This window comes from Cydia pomonella, chromosome 26, assembly GCF_033807575.1.
Source record: "Cydia pomonella isolate Wapato2018A chromosome 26, ilCydPomo1, whole genome shotgun sequence".
NCBI lineage: Eukaryota > Metazoa > Arthropoda > Insecta > Lepidoptera > Tortricidae > Cydia > Cydia pomonella.
Window position 1 is genome coordinate 3,255,932 of NC_084728.1, and position 20,540 is coordinate 3,276,471.

Here is a 20,540-nt window from a genome sequence, read left to right on the forward strand (position 1 = left end):
TAATTGCTGTATTTAATCATGTTTTCGTTGTGCACAATAAAAAATCTTATTATTATTATTTTTTCAGTCCATCTCAGTACAACTTATTCACTTCATCTGTATTTCGATATAAATCCGACTTATTAAGTTTTCCATTGCAACCAAAATAAAATACAACTACATCTTGTTTTTATTTATTCTCTCAATTTGCTCAAAGGTTGACAGGAAGAGATCCCTTATAGGTATAAGTTCGCATTTGTACATTGTTTATATTTTGATTTAATTGTATCTTAGCCTGTCTTATATAAATACAATAAAGTGTTTAAATACAGAAGTATGGTCGCAGACGACTATCAAAGACTTTAGGAATGAGAATTCCATTTTACTGACCTATCGGATTAGAGCCATTCACCGCTTGCTTTTGAATTGGGAATGTGTGCGTGTCATACGTAATCTCCTCTGTCTTACCCACCCTAATTAAAACACAGTTGTCGGACTTCGGACTGGCAACATCTCCTAAAGATGCCTCGTAGAGGGGCGAAACATGTCGAGTTTTGTACTTTCTTTTGTACCATGTACCCCTCCCCTTGATCGACATCAAGTTCTCCACATTCTCCTAATATGCTACTATTGGGACAGTTTTTCTCCTAAGTGTATTTATTTGCGTATTTATTTTTGCGGTGGGAGGCTGGGAACATTAATTGCTTATAAAAATACGCTAGTAAGTATAACGGGTTAGCACTGATTGACTAGCACGAGTAGCACGTTATATTTTCGCGGATTAACAAAGATTACTATGGATTTCCCGCAAAGTAACGCCTGATTCTATTCATTATTAGCCACCCTACTTCTGCATAGTTATCTTTCAAATCACAAAGCTTATTGTTTAACAATATTTAGGTCTAACTGCGGAGCGGGAGAGAGAGCGGAGAGTGGCGGATCACCACCAAACTGACGCTGAAATCCAACAGACTGTGTCAACCACGAAGAATGGTGCTTACTACGAGCATCTGCACAACAACAATACATACAAACTGTCTGGTAAGTCGCTTCATTAGGCCCCAAAGACAGTGCAGTTTGGAATACTATTGTTTGTCCCAGACATTTTTATGTAAAAATATAATTGAGAAGGCTTATATGAGTTTTCACATCATAAAAATAGCTGGACCGAACTGGCATCAAACCCCACTAGACCGATCAAAATGGGAAACTTTGGAAGAGGCCTTCACCTGAGAGGGGTTCCTGTTACATACCTACAAATTATTTAGAAAACAACTAACAATTCCAAAACTAGTATGCAAGCAAATTGATTTACTAACCATTATAAAGTAAGAAACGATTAATTGTATTAATTTAACGGGAAATAAAAGGCTTTTTATTTTATTTATATGAGTTTTCAAATTTAGCTTCTTAATATCTAGCCACGTTTTTAGGGTCCGTACCCAAAGGGTAAAACGGGACCCTATTACTAAGACTCCGCTGTCTGTCCGTCCGTCTGTCTGTCTGTCACCAGGCTGTATCTCATGAACCGTGATAGACACTTGAAATTTTCACAGATGATGTATTTCTGTTGCCGCTATAACCACAAATACTAAAAAGTACGGAACCCTCGGTGGGCGAGTTTGACTCACACTTGTCCGGGTTTTTATACGCCTTTACTAATTTGGTTTCATTTCATCTTGCAAATTTATGAGTTGTTACACGTCTTTCTTTTCACAGAGGCCCTCCGCGACAAGCCGTTCCTGGCTCTCAACGCGACCACAAAGTCCGCCATCTTGGCGTTCCTTTGCAACGAGCTGCTGCAGAACAAATCAGTGCTAAGACAAATCGACGGAGCCCTAGATCACCTGAATCAGCTGAAGAAAGAGCGGTACCTTATGGACATGAAGATACGGAAGTAAGTAGGCCGTATTCTCTTGATAACTCCTTTGTCGTGGCTTGAATTACCCCCAGAGAAGGGCACCGTATACCATTATAGAGTGTACATGGGCAAAATAAGGTTTTAAGGCCCTCAACACACGACGCGTAAGCGTAAGCGTATCGTAATACGCGCGTAGAACGAGAGCGCTACGAGCACGTACAACTTCAAACAATTCCGCACACGAAGCGTCGTCGTAGCGTAGCGTATGAGATTTCTGTCGTCATCACGACAGGGGTAGCGTAATACACGCGTAAAAAACAAAACTTCTGACATATATATCAAATAATTAAAAATCTTCATCTGACGAGAAAGTGAGATCGTAGATACATCCGCCGGTGACATCTGACGCCAGCGAGTCCAGCAACTACATGATTTTAACTAATTAAATTTCACTTATAAAGCGATTACTCTTACGCGACGCTTGGTGCCCAGAACTCTACGCGTCTCGTACTCGTAACGTTTTGATGATACGCTTACGCGCCGTGTGCTGAGTGTCTTCGGCTTCTATTCTATAATTAACTTCTACAGCTACTTTTCTTTTATTTTGTTTTCTCTCACATTTCGTGTTTATACACACGCACATATTCATACATACATACTCACATATATACACACATACCCTCACATAAACACTTTCACTTACATACAACTTACTGAGACCTTTTTAACTGTTTTTGTGCTTAGTTTGATAGTTAGTCATATAATTTAAAAAATCTTATTTAATTTAGCTTTAACAATAATGTATTCTGTTAAAATGAGAACCGCACCATTTCGATACTTCTCTGAGATTCCCACGTGACAGGCTGAGCCTAGTGTGGGGATTAATGTACTGCTGGTCTTGTAATGCCAAAATCTTGAAATATTATTCTTATTCTTATTCTTATTTCTGCTGATATAATATTTGAAACTATCTTTTCAACAGAGTACGAGTCCTCCACCAGCGTAAGCAGCGAGCGGAGCAGTCTGAGAAACAACAGTTACTGGCCTTGGAACGGATGCAGCGGCTGGTGGAAGAGAGTACCGCAAGTCTTAGTCGCGCTTCGCCTCAATCGCACGAGGATGGTATGTCCTACATCATCAGCTGCTTTAAATGTAGCCAACAAAACAGCTTAAGCTTGCCTGCTTTTAAGCAGGGTACGTGGGAGCAGTAATAGCTTCTTAAATATGATAGCTAATAAGCTTGATTGTCCTCTGTTCTACTCTGTCAAAGGACAAAATCTGTGTTTGTTATTAACAGAAATAGGAATCCGTGGGGTAAAATTGTTTGACAAGTAGGGAGTTCCTGTATCGATAAACTCGACTATCGATGCTAGTTCTATATACTAGTGATCACTCAAGGGTTTGCTTGTAAAAATACGTTTTTATTAAGAGTAAAAATAATAATTAAATGATAATTCAATTTACTCTTCTTCGTTTTTAAGACAAGACAAGACTTTTTTATAATTTTGACCTGATCTGAACCTGAACATCTTATTACTTATTACTGATTACCTTCACTTACAGAACAAGCTACCCCCGAAAAAGACCACAAAGAAGACGACAAAGAATCCACCCCCGACATCGCGCCCTCCCCCTACAAAGAGGAAAGCGACAAAGAGCTCTCCCCCCTAAAAGACAACGCGAAGAAGGAACTGATGAACAATAACAAGGAGGAATGTTCTCCGCAGGACAATAAGGTGGATAAGGATAGTGTAATGGGGGATTGTGATGCGATCTTGAGCGATTTGGAAAGTGAAGGAACGCAGCCGGAAGAGGTGAGTACAGTACCGTGTTTTTTTTCGTTACTTTCAAGGGTGCATTCTTGAGCTTAAATTGAGTAACTTTCTCAAAGACACCGGTATTCTAATTAACTAGATAATTTTTTTTATCTTATAAGGCCCTCACGAGCGTATACACTTGCCTTAGGGCCTGTTTACATATTGATTAGTGTTTAGTACGAGTGTGTACATTTGCTACTTAACGTAAATACTATCTGGGACGATTGATGTTCGAAATGACATTGATATGTCATAGTTTTCAATTGTTTGGTTGAATTAAAAGTAATGCCCGTATTACAACAACGCTATAGGCAACATTTAATTACTTTTTATAAAAAATATATAAGTATATTTAAAAAAAAATTATGACATTTAGTTTCCTTAAACTTACTTACTCATACCCCGGAGTTAGCGGAATTCAATAAAAACAAGGTGTATAGGGAACGTGCATGAACTGTAGGAGGCAGCACAGGAGCCGTCAGATTTTTGGCGCGAGGCGTAAATGTGATGTTTATTGTTCCGATGTAGCCCACAAGATGGCAGAACCTACTATGCACAAAAAAACACGTGACGTGTGAATGTACATGTTTATGGTTCCGATTCAGGCCACAAGATGGCAGACCCTCCAACGCGCACGGTCCCTATAGTTCGTGTCATGCACGATGACGCGCAGCTTTACCAAACCTAACCTTTAGTAACATGACTATACGAGCAAGGCTCGAAAACCGGTTAAATTTCCAAACCGTTATCAAGTACTCGGGGCAAAACCTTTTAATTTCGGTGTCGTTCGTAAAACCGTTATTTTTTTACCGGTTTTTAGGAGATCCATAAAGTTCTTGTTAAATTAACCGGTTAAGAAGAATAAAAACCGGTTTCTTCCTATGTCGGTGTCTTTGTTTACGCGGCACACCACGAGGCCGGCCGGCCGTCTCGTCGCTCATCGAATGAACCGGTTTATTTTGGTTACAACAAAGTTCTTAAAACGTTCGCGTTCATATCCACTCACGTGCTTTTGGTAACTGTAATTACCTTATTTTATTATAATAATAATAATAGAAGTCACTGAAAAATATCAAGATGAAAGTTCGGAGTAAGACCAAAATAATCCGGTATTTACCGGTATTCTTAAAACCGTTTCCGAGCCTTGAATACGAGCCAAAGCAAACGTTGTCGTGAATGACACGATCAAGTATTGTCACAGAAAATTTAAGGCAAAATCGTCGTTTCAACTCCAATTATTAGAAAGAGACAAGCTTTTTCGAATAAGTAAAATCGCGTGCGGGAATGAGCACTTTCCGTGCATAAGTCGAAACTTTAAAGAGCCATCTGTTCTGTAAAACGTTGTACGATACACGTGCGAATAGATAATTCGCCACTCGTGTCGATTTAAAACACTCCCTTCGGTCGTGTTTTAATTTATCACCACTCGTTGCGAATTTCCTATTTTCTGCACTTGTATCGTAAATAGCTATTTCTTTGTTAAGCTCAGTTTTAAGCAATTGTTCATAAAAGTCCTTGTGGAGCTGATCACCTAGACTATTAATGTGATCTACAATTTTATTAATTTAAGATTGTTTTTCTCAGAGTAAAAGGATTTAATAAAAAAGACTAGCTAATTCACAACACCTTAAATACTTATTTGGTTGACAGGACGAAGACAAAAACCTATCTGCAGAAGAATTGTCACGGAAACTGGAGAAATTGCTGCGACAATCAGAACAACAGCTCCAACAGCTCGCGGCCGGCTCGCATGCTCTGAGGGCCACGTGCTACGGGCAGGACAGGTGAGAGAAACAGTTCGGTCCCATCAGGACCTTAGGGCACACAAGGACCTGGCCCTGAAGCTTGAGAAATTCAATCAGAATTGCTGCAAGCTGGCTCGCATGCTCCGAGGGCCACGTGCTACGGGCAGGACAGGTGAGAGAAACAGTTCGGTCCCATCAGGCCTTAAGACACAAGGACTTGGCCCTGAAGCTTGAGAAATTCAATCAGAACTGCTGCAGGCTGGCTCGCATGCTCTGAGGGCCACTTGCTACGGACTGGTCAGGTAATAGAAACAATTAGGTCCCATCAGGCCTTAGGACAGACAAGGACCTGGCCCTGAAGCTTCAGAAACTACTGCTGCAGGCTCGCATGCTCTGAGGGCTCCTGCCTACGGCCAAGGTAGCTCCCATCAGGACTGGCCACAGGGCAGACAAGGGCCTGTCAGTGGAAGTGGCATGGAAACTGGAGAAGTTCCCACAACCGGCATTGAACCTTTAATTCTAAAACTTTGGCTCCTTGCGTGTATTCTACAGCTTATACATTGGGCTGTGCCCTGAAGAACATCCTGTTTGACATGATGCCAACGACCGCTTTCTATCACCGCACCGCTCGCCGTGGGCAGGGGGTTCGTCCTCACACCCTAGAGCCTACATGGTCGCGCGCTGTGCGGCTTAAAGCTTGCGGCTCGCTCGCACGCGCTGAAAGCTACTTGCTATAGACAAGACAGGCAATAGAAATGGAACCCACCAGGTTAGGTCCCACTAGACCCAGCTCCAAGGCAGAACAAGTGCAGCAGCCATTTTTGAGTGAGCGAAGGATCTCCTGCCGCTTCCTTCTATTTCCAACATCAGGTTCTGCATCATCTAAAACAGTTTGCTATCTGCTGCTTGGTTGCAAAATTAATCTTCGTCTCTTTTGAAAAACATTGTTGAATTGCCCTAACGTCAACGATATTTGTAATTTTAAAGTGTTTTCTTTTTACGAAAGTCCCCCCTTTTACACAAAAAAACACATTTTGCGGAAAGGACAAGAATGTGAATTGAGGACTTACAAACCAGTCGTCAAATGATTTCTACCCCCCACTTTTGTGTTCCTATACTTTGACAGATATATCCGTACCGTAGGTCCAACGCCGAAGACGGATTAATCCGTCACAGACCACAGAGCAACATAGACCTGTTGCATATGCATAAAGTTCAATTTCAGTTTTGACACTTGTGACCCAGCTTTTGTGTTTGACACGGCGTCGAAAAGGTTAAGCATCCCGGACTAAGTTGACTATTACCAAAGAGAATTTCAAATAGAGATGGATTGTCAAAGAAAACTTTGTAGCCACAGGAAATTTACTGCCCTCTTTCGACACATGATTAAAACCTTTAGAGCGCCATTTGACCGATCCGTATCCTTTCACTGATATGTGTTTAATTTGTTATCTAATCTATGTTATCATCTAATAGATCAAAGGCCAAAGGTATTTAGCCACTTTTTGATATTTAACAAATTTAACACATATCAGTGAAGGAATAAGAAGCGCTGGTGGCCTAGTGGAAACAGCGTGCGACTTGCAATCCTGAGGTCGCGGGTTCAAACCCCGGCTCGTACCAATCAGTTATTCGGAACTTATGTACGAAATATCATTCGATATTTACCAGTCGCTCTTCGGTGAAGGAAAACATTCGTGAGGAAACCGGACTAATCCCAACAAGGCCTAATTTACCCTCTGGGTTGGAAGGTCAGATGGCAGTCGCTTTCGAAAAAATTAGTGCCTACGCCAAATCTTGGGATTAGTTGTCAAGCGGACCCTGGGCTCCCATGAGCAGTAGCAAAATGCCGGGACAACGCGAGGAAGAAGAAGAGTGAAAGAATAAGAATCAAAGTCAAATGGCGTTCTAAAAGTGTTAATCATATGTCGAAATATGGCAGTAAATTTACTGTGGCTACAAAATTTTCTTTGACAATCCACCTTAGAGGTAGATTGTTCAAACCCTCTTTGCTATTACTAATTTATTGTGTATGTAACTCAGGTATTGGCGGCGGTACTGGTCGCTGGGCAAGTGCGGCGGCGTGTTCGTGGAAGCGATGGAGTCTGCGCAGCCGGAGATCATGGACTATCATTTTGCACTCGAAGAGACGGCACGGAGGCCTGCCGAACTTAGGAGAGGTAAATCATTATTATATTGCATTTGCACTCTTAAACCCAATAACAATAGTAATAAATAAATAATAAATAATCATTTATTCTGGTAAATAAAACCCTGCTTTTACAATTTTGTTTTCTTCTGCCAAACTGCAAGACAGTTTGTTGGCAGAGGGAACTCCCTTAAATACAGATGGGTTAGCTTATTGCCTAGTTAATTAATAAGTAAGTACGGTACATCTTATAGCTTATTGTGGTGGTAATTTAATTTTGTTTAATAGAAACGTTTTCGTTAATATCACATTATTAGATCATAGGAAAGGTGTTACCCTAAGATTTAACCACACTTTCCGAGGCAAACATGGGTCATAAAAAAACTACCGGAACCACCCCAAAATCGCTATAAAATTGGTTCATATATTCGACTTCTGAAAAAAAAAACGCTTAAAAATCTTAAATCGGATTTCGTGCGTACTAAATACTTGTTACATTTCAAAAGATCGACGCGCCTTACTCAGACATATTTTCATAAACACAAGATATTTATTTAGTCACCAGCAATAGTTTACGGGCTGAATATATAGGTCTAATTGAGCAACTTTTACTTATTCGAAAAAAAAACTCTCTCATAGAAAATGTCAAGGTAAGACAGCCAATATGTATGAAACAGCCATTTTTTTTTCGCGATTTCGGGGTTGATCCCACAGTAAAAGTTGCTCAGTATGACCTATATATTCACCCCGGAAATTATTGCAATTTCTTATTGGGTACATCACTAATATCATAAGTGTTATTTAAACGTTATAACCGACGAACCGACGACCGACGCCGACGACCGTCGTTTGACGACCGGTTTGGTTTAGTGGGTAGTGACCCTGCCTACGAAGCTGATGGTCCCGGGTTCAAATCCTGGTAAGGGCATTTATTCGTGTGATGAGCATGGATATTTGTTCCTGAGTCATGGGTGTTTTCTATGTATTTAAGTATTTATAAATATTTATATATTATATATATCGTTGTCTAAGTACCCTCAACACAAGCCTTATTGAGCTTACTGTGGGACTTAGTCAATTTGTGTAATAATGTCGTATAATATTTATTTATTTATTTATTATTATTATAACGCCATATAGAATATTCGGTCAATCGAAAAAGCTCCTTAATTAATGAAAAAAAAAAAAGAAATTTGGTATTTGAAATACACTTGCACGGTCTGGGCTATCACAATCGCTGCCAACTTAGCGTGGTCTGTAATTATATTGTTTTTTTCAGTAGTAAAAGAATGCAAAGACATTCAAGCCGACGTCGCAACCGAGGCCCTCAAGAAGGAAGAAGCCCTGAAGAGCGAACTTGAGTTGAAGAGTATAAAGTCCGAGCTGAATCTCAGCGACCACACGCAGATCATCAAGTATGAGCCAAATGTCAAACATGGAGCGTGTAAAGTCGAAGGTGAGTATTGTTATACGAAAACACTGTATGAGAATGAGAAATGTTTTATCAATTACTAGTTACATCTTTTTATCTACACACATATCATAAATCCTCTATGATGCTTCCATAATCCGTAAATAATGGCCAACATTACGATATACAGTTTTGTTACAGCAGATATCTTATCTGGGATGATGTTTAATTGCTTCATAACTACATTCAAATCGATTTGGTTATACATATTTTCATCATCATTTATTGAGCTATAATCTAATGATTACCATTTATTCAGCCCGATGGGTGAAGGAGCTAGATGTAAAATTATAGTACCTAATTAGTTAAAGTTTCACTAATACTGTAAGCGACCTTGACAAATATCTAGCCATACGATTAAATAAATAAATAGTAGTCTCGACTTGTGTCTATTTCCATATCAACTCTTTATAATCCTGCACCAAACTAACTATTTCTGTTTAGCCCAATGGTTGACTGGTAGAGAATGCCTCAAGGCGTTAAGTCCGCTATTTGTACTCTTTTTGTAAATTTGTGCAATAAAATTTAAACAAACAAACAATAATCAAAAATGTTTACCAGAATTATGAATAAGGAGTGAAAAGTCGCGATAATAAAGACCTCCATCTACACTAGCACCCCCTAACGGCGAAATCAAACGTATTATTCCTCATCAATTTGAAGTCAACTCACATTTTCTGAAAGTGCAATCTAATTTGAACCTAAAATCAAAATTATAAAGTTGAAATTCTATTGGCGCGTATGTGGTGGATAAATCGTTCTGTGCCTGGAAAAGTATTAAATGTTTGTCGCTTGCCATAAGGACGCCTTGACAGGTTATTCGTATAAAGATTTAAGCTAATCTCGTCCTTATGGCAAGCGACAAAGTGGAACATTTAATTAATTTACAGTACATATGGTGCTACGTTACCGCACTAGTGCGAATATTACCATATTACGTTACTGTGTCGAACATTTAAAGGGCCATATGTACTGTAAAACGTCTAATGTACTATTACAGTACATATGGTGCTACTTTATAACACTAGTGGGAAAATTTGTATATTACGTTACTGTGTCGAACATTTAAAGGGCTATATGTACTGTAAAACGTTGTACGATACGTGTGCGAATAGGTAATTGGCAACTCGTATCGATTTAAAACACCCTTCGGTCGTGTTTTAATTTATCGCCACTCGTTTAGAATTTCCTATTTTTCGCACTTGTATCGTAATGTACTATTACAGCCTTCCCTGAGTATAACAATTAATGACACAAATTCTTTTTCCAGGATCAATAAAAATGGAGGAGAAGTACATCCAGCACAAGCAGATGAACGAGGAAGAGATGCTGGACATCGAGGACTCCATCCCGACGGCTTTCCTCGTCCAGAAACCCACGCATACTCCCATGTTCGCTGCGCAACCAGAAGCTGTAGATAAACCACAGGTATCAGGACTTTCAGTTAAAATTTGTTCCACATTATTCGCTTTCGTTAGGGGATATGTGTTATTGTTATGAATCTAGTGTAACTGGATTAGGCATGAGCGGTGGGGGGAAAATGATCGAACGGGATAGTCTTATGTGTCTTTCAGTAGGAGTAGCAGAGAAAGCACTGTTATTGTTTGTCTTTGACACAGTCTCATTTTTAGGGTTCCGTACCCAAAGGGTAAAACGGGATTACGGGACCCAATAGGGGTTAATAATAATTAAGACTCCGCCGTCCGTCCGTCTGTCACCATGCTGTATCTCATAAACCGTGATAGTTACACTGTAGAAATTTTCACAGATGATGTATTTCTGTTGCCGCTATAACAACAAATTCTAAAAAGTTCAGAACCCTCGGTGGGAGAGTCCGACTCGCACTTGTCCGGTTTTTTTTATTCCTCAGCGTAAATTTTTGTATGGTTTATGGCGGGCAACAAATAACCCGACCAAATTACGTAGGTTGTTTTTGGTATGTTATCAGGAATGTTTAATAGTACATTACGATACAAGTGCGAAAAATAGGAAATTCGAAACGAGTGGCGATAAATTAAAACACGACCGAAGGGAGTGTTTTAAATCGACACGAGTTGCGAATTACCTATTCGCACATGTATCGTACAACGTTTTACAGTACATATGGCCCTTTAAATGTTCGACACAGTAACGTAATATGCTACTTCTCGCACTAGTGCTATAAAGTAGCCCCATATGTACTGTAAACGTCTTTTTAAATTTTGTCGCATTGCGCATGTTCTGTCCCTCACGGGCGCACGCGTATAGTATCTATAGGATTCTACCATCTATGGTTATCGTAAACCACTGAATTCGTTTGTTCGTGTAGTTACCTTTTTATCACTCGAATGAGTAAGAGCAAGAGGCAGAAAAAAAAATAGGTTTTCTATGTTCGCGGTATGGGTCGACTTTGTGATTGACACCTACCATTTGTTCTGCATTGATGGACTGGTTAAAATATCCCACAAGTTACACAACGGTATACATTTAAAGAAATAAATGTCTAGAAAAAGCCAATACCTTCGTCATTTTTTAAATAAAGAGAGGTATGGGCATTGTGAATGTCATCTCGCTTTGTGTGGTAGGGCACAGCCAGCGGATGTCATTCCAGATCTAGAGCAGAGCCCAACGGGGGAAGTACCTCCACCTTACAGAAAACAGCAGCCAAATAACACTTGACCCTACTCATAGTGTTGTGTTCCTGCCGGTGAGTAAGGTTGCCAGAGTTCAACGAGGGGGGGGAGCGAGTTTAGGGTCGGCAACGCGCATGTAACTGCTCTGGAGTTGCAGGCGTACATAGGCTACGGAGACTGCTTACTATCAGGCGGGCCATATGCTTGATTGCCACCGACGTAGTATAAAAAATAAATAAAGAGAAATAGAGGTGTATTGATGAAGAAAAAATTGTAGCCACAGTACATTTACTGCCATCTTTCGACACATGATTAAAGATTAAATCTTTTAGAACGCCATTTGACTTTGATCCTTATTCTTTCATCGATATGTATTAAATTTGTTAAATATCAAAAAGTGGCGCCATCACTCGAAACGATGCTCGCATACCTTTGGCCTTTGATCTATTAGATGGTGCAACTTTTTAATATTTAACAAATTTGACACATATCATTAAAAAATAAGAATCAAAGTCAAATTGAGTTCTAAAAGTTTCAATCATGTGTCGAAAGATGGCAGTATATGTATGGCGTGTGGAATTAAGAGGAGTGGCATTTCTTATGGTAGAACTGTTGCAAAAGTGTCCAGCTGTCAGCTATAAATAATAGTTCTAAATCTCTCCAGAGTAGCTAAGAACCTAGGCGTTATTGACGGAGTGGATTGCGCTGTCTATGATTTGATTTTTTTGTTCAAGTACTCTAGGTATTCTAGCGCCACCTATTTAAAGTTTTTTGATGACACTTTTTGGTACATGGAGATGTCGTTCCTTATCTCCATCTTCCGTAAGTATATGTACTGTGTCTACAAAATTTTCTTTGACTCTTTGATAATATATAGATTCCCGTCTGCTATTTTAGCTACAGATTTACAGAACCTTAAGAATAACTACCCTTTAACTACACAACTATGGCTATAGGCTACAGATTGAAATGAACTCCTATCTAATAAGTTTTACATTTGCTTGTGTTTAAATATTACAGTACTGACATTTGTTTTCATTGCAGGAAATCGTTAAAGTGGAAAACGTAGTCAAAAAAGAGGTCGAAAAAGAGGAACCGGAAGAACAGAAAGACCAACTAGTCAACAATTTGGAAGAACTCCGCAAAATGGCCGAAGCTGTGTCTTCTCAACTCGACGCCGCGAAAAAAGCAGAAGAAATCAAAGAGGTAAAGAAGGAAATCAAGAAGGAAGAGATAATGGAGCCCGACGCCGCTCATAGCTATCTATACACTAAAATGCTTGAAGGAAAATGGTTCTCGATACTAAGACATGAAAATTCCTTTTTAATTTCCGAAGAGAAAGACCAGAAAGTCTACTGCGATAATGAACATACCTGCTCGGAAATAATTATGTCACAAGGGCATAAATGGGACGTTTCAAACAATCTACATTTGCTGAATGATCCAAGTTTATTTACGTTGAACAGTATGGTGACAAGTGTTCAGGTGCCGAGTAATAATGTGTATGCGGATTCTAGCATGTCCATGTCTGGGCTGGACCAGGACATGCTGGATGCGAGTAAGGAGGGGATTTTAGGGTTTTGGGATGTTAAGGAGGATAGTAAAGAGCAGGTGAGTGTTCTTGGTTATATTGTTATACCTTTTCCAGGCATAGTACGATTTATCGACCACATACGCGCCATTACAATTTCAACTTTAGCATTCCGATTTAAGGTTCAAATTAGATTACACTTTTAGGAAATGTTACTAGTCTTCAAATGAATCATCAAAGCTGGATTAATTGGAATATATTTGGCTTTTTTGGGAAAACCTTGTAGATTGGTGCGGCCTGGAAAAGTGTTAAATGTATGGTCTGTTTATAAAAAAAAAACACGCAGTGATATTTATACTAAAATGCTTGATTTAATTTTCATTCAACTTACGTTGGTACAGTCGAGTTCATAAACATCTTTTAATTTTTCATGCTGTGAAAACGGGTAGTTGTTGTTTTAAAGTGTGCAGAAAGTCATACGCATTTTACTTTACAAGTACGATGTTTTTTTTTTGAGACATTTTCATTCTGATATTTAACTCCCCATTTTATAAATAACGATACTTTTACGATAATTTAATTGAAATGGTCCAGAAATTGTATAAATAATTATACTTAGTCATGTTTTAAAAAAAAACATGTATTTTGCTATCCTCGTATTCGAAATGAAAAATAGAGTGTTTAATTCGGGTGAACGGCATCATTTCAGCCTCGGACTATTTTCGAAATACACGCTTAACGGTTAACAAAAATACACACTTTTATAGTTAATTTTTTTAGCATTAAGAAGAAAGTAACCGACTTTGACGAGATTTTATTGAAAATCACTTGAAAAATAAGTCAAATTGGCCAAATCCGGTATAGCAAAAAAATATCAGCTGTTCCATAGAAAACATTGACATGTGATTCACCGAAATGTATGAGACGGCTGATTTTTTTCGCATATTCGGGGTTGGCCCCTTAATAAAAGTTGTTAAGCATGATCCACATATTCATCCCTCAGCGTACGGTCAGATATAACAAAATCATTCTGTATATAGGTGTATCAATTTCAACATCTTACAATACATTTTCTTTACCAGGACAACGATCTAGAAAAGGAACTCCAAGCCGACGCCCTAAAACACGACATGGCCTCCCAAAAGGCAAAGGCCTCCTCCCTGACCTCCCTCGGCCTCCTCAATTTCAACGCGCTCTCGACGTACGTGACGTGCGACAGCCCGCCGCCTATTCAGATGACTGCCGAGGAGATGCAACAGTTAGACAAATGTAAAGTGCATGGACTGCCGAAGAAGCAGGGAGGTGCTTTCGTACCTAGGGAGTTAAGGTTAGTAGCTAATTTTATTAGGCCCATGAATAGGAGTATAAAAGCAAAGGCCTCATCCTTTACCTCCCTCGGCCTCCTCAATTTCAACGCGTTATCTAAGTACATGACGTGCGACAGCCCGTCGCCTATTCAGATGACTGCCATGGAGATGCAACAGTTAGACAAATGGAAGAATGATTGAATGGTTCGAAGTTCATGGATTGGCGTACAAACAAGGAGGTGCTTTCGTTAGGTACGCAAGCACCTGTTTGTTTTTCCGGTAATGAGAGCGGCTCCTAAAATTAGTGCGATAAGGACAACTGCAGCTTAGGCGAAAAATCCTGCGCAAAAATCTCAAAAATCGAGGTTTCGTACTCGACTGTTTCCTCCTCGAAAACTTAACCAATCGTAACGAAATGTTGAAATCTACATTGTAATGAAATTATCTATGGCGAACTGTTTTGCTTTTTTGGCTAATTGATGTCAGTTTTGAATATCACGCTTCTCTTTGCGGCCTAGTCATTCACTAAAAAAAAAAAAATTAGCAAAAGAGTCTGACGCAGATATTGATAACATTAATATGTTAAAAAAACATTGCTTTCAGGGTCCAAAACCTCAGAGGAAACAGTCGAGTACGTTTGTATAGAGAAATGACCCCTTTAATTCCATTCCGATTACAATATTCATTCTGTATAACAAATACTATGTTTAGTTGGTTACTTGAAATATCGGCATATCGCCTTAGCGAAGTATTTATCTGTATAATATTATAAACGTTTGTTCCCAGACACGGATGGTGGCGTATCACGGACCCCGACCAACTGAAAGAGTTGATAGATTCCCTGCATCCGCGTGGTGCGAGGGAGAAGGAACTACATGCATCGCTCGTACAGAATACTCCTACGATTAATAATAAGGTACCTGAATGTACAAATCATATTATCTGCCTTACGTTGAATATGAAAGATAAATGAATAATTTGCATTTAAAACATTGAACATACAACACATAACACCACATCAACATAATTATTAAAACTTGACAAATAGATGTAACACAGTAGCAGCAAAACTATTCAATTTTAGTTACCACTGTATCATACTTGTAGGGGAATGTAGTCCCGCATAGTGTCACATGTATACCTTCTAAAATGTACCACCTTTAACAATTTATGTAGGTAATGTTGTTGTTGTTGTCCTAAAGCACCCCAGAGGTGCAAAATGTAATGTGACATGCAATAAATATTCATTAATTCATTCACAAACAATGAGCCTTTTAGGCATAGGTACATGTGCAGGCGATTATGGTGCAAGTAAAAGATCTTGATGTATATACTTAATAGGGATTTAATATCCGAAACTGATACAAGGTTCATTCATAGTAAAGACGCGTGCGGCGTTGTGGCGGCCGCTGGAGCTAATGGAGTGTGGTGGGGTCCGTACCCCGCGCGGTCACTTGTTGTCGTAGACATGTGGTAAATAAACATTTCTTTGAGCATTATGCGACAGTCTGGTTTGTCTGTTAAATGATATTCGTTTTTTTCGTATTCGACTCTTTAATAAACTGCTAAGAGACTTAACTCTCTGTAAGTACTGAGTACTGATGCTGGTGTACAAACAGTAACATGGTTTATTAGCAATGTTGTACTTAACCCGTGATTTAAAGAGTGACCCAGGAGAAAGTAACCAAGACAACAAGTGACAAAGTCTGGCTCCGCTCCGATACAGTTAAGTGCAATAAAAAACAACGGGTTGCACTCCGGGAGTGCCGGCAGAAGTGAAAACTTGAATATTATAATAATAAACTTCTATCAATTATGTAGCTCTTGATTGGATCTCGGCTTTGTCAGTCGAAATAGATTTTGAAGTTTGTGGTATTATCATTCCCGAGATAAATAGTATTTTTGTATGTATTTATAGATCACCAAATGGTAATTTTGATGTATTTATTGAAAAGTTACAACTTCTGTGCAATAAATTAGTTTTACGTAACCGTAGATTAAACAAGAAAGTTTTTATTGCAGGCGATTTTAATATAAATACGCTTAAAGACGATTGCATGTCCAAAACATTTAAAGAAATGTTATGTAAATATAATTTAAAGTTAACTATTTATGTACCTACTAGAATAACATCTCAGTCACAAACATGCATAGATAACATAATAACAAATGCCAAAGAATGTAAAGTAGAGGTATTAAATTTAGGGATTTCCGACCACACAGGTCAACTATTAAAATTACCAACTAACCTCAGTTTTAATGAGAAATACTGGTATATATATAGGCGGAAAGTCGATGCCAATATAGAAATTTTTGTTAAGTACATATCTCAGATAAATTTTTCGGAGGTCTTTTCGCAGACAGATCCATGTTTAGCTTATAGCACCTTTAAAGACCTTTTTATGTTAATTTTTGATCTCTGTATTCCAATTCAAAGAATAAGAGTAACACATAAAAAGAAACCACAATGGAAAACTAAAGGCATTTTAAAATGTTGTAAAACTAAAAGATTGAAGTATTTACTATTAAAGAGTAAAAATAATACCAAGCAAATATCGGACTTCAAAAATTACTGCAAACTACTCAAACAAATTATTCGTTCATCAAAAATAATAAGTAACAATAGGTATATCGTTAGCAGCACTAATAAAACAAAAGCGACTTGGAGCCTGATTAAGCAACACACCTCCTCAACCAATTCTATCACAACTACAGTTGAAAATATTAAACGCAACGATGAGGTTATTACAGACCCTTTAAAAATGGCAGAAACATTTAACGAATTTTATATATCACGTAACTATAATAAAAATACATCAAATCATAACTTTAAAACAATTTCGCCATCTATTTGCAAAAGTATATTTTTAAATCCAGTTGATGCATTTGAAATAAAAAAGGTAACAAAAGCACTTAAAAACACAAAAAGTTCTGGTTACGACAGTATACCTATAAAAATAATTAAAGCATCCTTAGAATATATAGCAGACCCACTTTCTCACGTGATTAATCTTATTTTGCAAACAGGGACTTTCCCAGATGACTTGAAGAAAGCTATCATTAAACCGCTATATAAAAAAGGTAAACGAGATGAAATATGCAACTATCGTCCAATAGCACTATTGCCGAGTTTCTCCAAAATAGTTGAGAGGTGTATATATAACAGAATTGTAAATTTTTTTGACTCGAATAACATCATAGATCCTAACCAATTCGGTTTTCAAAAGGGCAAATCGACATCTCTTGCTATATTCAAACTATTTAAACACATTTGGGATGAAGCTAATGGAAAAAAAGCCGTGCGTTGCACTATTTTTAGATTTGTCGCAGGCATTTGATTGCGTAGTTCCAGAAATATTATTATCTCAACTTAGTAACGTAGGTATTCGAGGAAATGCCCTTAAACTATTTGAAAGTTATTTAAAAGATAGACAACAAGCTACTGTACTTGAAAGCTATAATAAGAGGAATAAGACAATTGAACAAACACAGTCTGAATTTCAACCCATTAAGGTTGGAGTTCCTCAAGGGAGTATTCTTGGACCTCTTTTATTTCTAGTTTATGTAAATGAGCTGCCAAAAATCATTAATGAGGTATGTGTTATGTTTGCTGATGACGCAACCATATTATTTTCAGGTGAACATTTAGATTCGGACTTTCAAACAAAAATTAATAATACCCTAAAAACAGTTGTAGATTGGCTACATTCTCTAAACTTAAAAGTAAATGTTGAAAAAACGAAAACTATGCAATTCAGGAATTATAAAACAAATCCTGTAGCCCTAAATGTAGAACACGGAGGCACTATTATACAAAACATAGATAGTGCCAATTTCTTAGGCGTATCTGTAGACTCACACCTAAACTGGAAATCTCACATTGAAAAATTAAACAAAAGAATTTCCAGCGAGTGTTATGCTCTTTCCGTTTTATCTAGTACTTGCTCAGAAGACATAGTAAAGAAAGCCTACTATGGAAATGTTTACCCTCTCTTAAATTATGGTGTTATTTACTGGGGTAATTCTGTCAATGTTAAAACAACATTCAAGCTACAAAAGAAGTGCATACGCGTTATATACCGCCTCTACAACAAAGAATCCATCAGATATATTTTTAAAGATAACAAATTCCTTACCTTAACTGGTCTTTACATCCTTGAACTGTGTTCGTTTGTCTCGTCCAATAAACATTACTTCAACTTCTGGTCAGCACGGCGTGATAATTTACGGCCTCAATATCAGTACAATATATTGCTCCCGAGGGTTAATAACGCAACTTATTGCAAGAGTACATTTATCTCGGCCATCAAAGTTTATAACCATTTACCCAATAGTCTTAAGGTGTTAAGCGGACAATCATTTAAACGACAGCTAAAGCAGTGGCTAATAGATCAAGTTTTTTACGATTTAAAGGAGTATTTATTATTTAAGTCCGTGTAATTTTAGATGTACTTAATATAAATTTAAGGGACCTGTATATATATAATTGTGTAATATTGTATACCCGAAAAGGGTAGCCGTTGTGACTCTGTATCATTTTAACATCTTGTTTGACACGGTAAACAATAAACGAATTCTTCTTCTTCTTCTTCTTCTTCTAAACCTAGGAACATATCTATATACATTATTTTCTTTCCGCTGAGTACGGCACATGTAGCTGACTGCAGCGTAGCTAATAGGGGGAGTCCAGCCTGTCCCCTATCATTTTCATGATGGTTGGGGGAATATTACCTAACATTGTGCAATTTTGATGTTTTGGAATGGTTAGGGAATAATTTTGCACGAATTGCTTTAATTATCAGTATAAAAGTACTATCATTTATGTGGTAAAATACAATATTAATTTATTGCGCTATTGTACAGAAATATGACAATTTATATTACATTAAAAATTGTACACTTAAGAACTATTACAATTATTAAACATTAAAGAAATTATCTCTCAGAAAAATCAACTTCCATCCATAATTTCAACGACTCTTCGACACTCTTGACTCTACTGGCTTCAATGACATTGTAACAGTTTTTCGATCAGGTCACGTGTCCGTCTTACGAACTTTCAATCTGTCGAATCTGTCGGTCACGAGACCTGTCGCGAGTTTAACATTTTTTCCCCATCACAAAAAGTGCACAGCGCCGCTAAAGAAGTTTTCACTTCAAAACTTCATTGACATATTTCCTTGTCCACAGCTATACATAGACAAAGGCGACGCGTCGTGCACAGAACTATCCATCACCCCCCTGGACCGAGCTATCATGGCTTCCGGCGGATACCCTCCTCCTGAACCTCCGGGCTCCTTCTGCGCTGTCACCGCCAGACGCTGCGACATGCAGCTACTTGGCATGGTAACTGCTAATTCAATCTCTACTAAATTACTAACTTATTTACTTACTCCCTGGCGCAGCGATCCAAAGTGTGTCTTGATCTCCAACACGACTGCTCGCCCCTGATCCCGGAGCTGTGCAGTTTCTCTACTACATTGTATGAACAAAATATGAGGGTAGTGGAAGTAGGGTAGCCAATGGCCATTTTGTTGTGAATCCCCTGTAAGAATGTTTTTATTTGTCTATCATGCTTATGTCACATCGACCTTGAGATATGGCATTCTTTTTTGGGGAAACTCCACTAATCGATAACCTGCTGGTATGCGGTCTATTGCAATGATAATGCAGGATTGGATTCGAATGAAAATATGGTAGTGGATGTTAGATGCTGAATAATAACTATAATATATAAAAAAAACCTCTAATTTATTTTGAATTATTTCTAATTGAAGAGCGAGTTGACATATTATAACGCAGTATGAAAACTATCTTTTTAAATGAATTAACACGTATTGTGTTAATATTTACTAATAAATGAGTTTCCCTTCCTTGCCGTGGACAGTTCGGCACTATACTCTGTATCTTGTATTTAAATAAAAATAAAGAAACGATTTGTACTTTTTCGGGTGGTTATAACATTTATTGGTTAACCAACCTAATACAAAACCGCCTGGATCTGTCACTGGACTTGACTTAAACCTACATTATTTGATGATGTAATGTTTTTATCTACCCTCAACTGG

General features: G+C 38.2%; 1 protein-coding gene across 1 annotated transcript in view; it reads left to right on the forward strand.

The window, feature by feature from the left end:
• Positions 1–20,540, forward strand: part of LOC133531852 (uncharacterized) — a 148,093-nt gene that overhangs the window by 100,978 nt on the left and 26,575 nt on the right. The window contains exons 38-49 of the mRNA XM_061870247.1: positions 880–1,020; positions 1,699–1,876; positions 2,823–2,962; positions 3,404–3,654; positions 5,308–5,441; positions 7,446–7,582; positions 8,831–9,007; positions 10,293–10,450; positions 12,679–13,245; positions 14,248–14,492; positions 15,259–15,388; positions 19,663–19,818. Of these exons, the coding sequence (XP_061726231.1) occupies positions 880–1,020; positions 1,699–1,876; positions 2,823–2,962; positions 3,404–3,654; positions 5,308–5,441; positions 7,446–7,582; positions 8,831–9,007; positions 10,293–10,450; positions 12,679–13,245; positions 14,248–14,492; positions 15,259–15,388; positions 19,663–19,818 (2,414 nt within the window). The remainder of the gene's footprint in view (positions 1–879; positions 1,021–1,698; positions 1,877–2,822; positions 2,963–3,403; positions 3,655–5,307; positions 5,442–7,445; positions 7,583–8,830; positions 9,008–10,292; positions 10,451–12,678; positions 13,246–14,247; positions 14,493–15,258; positions 15,389–19,662; positions 19,819–20,540) is intronic.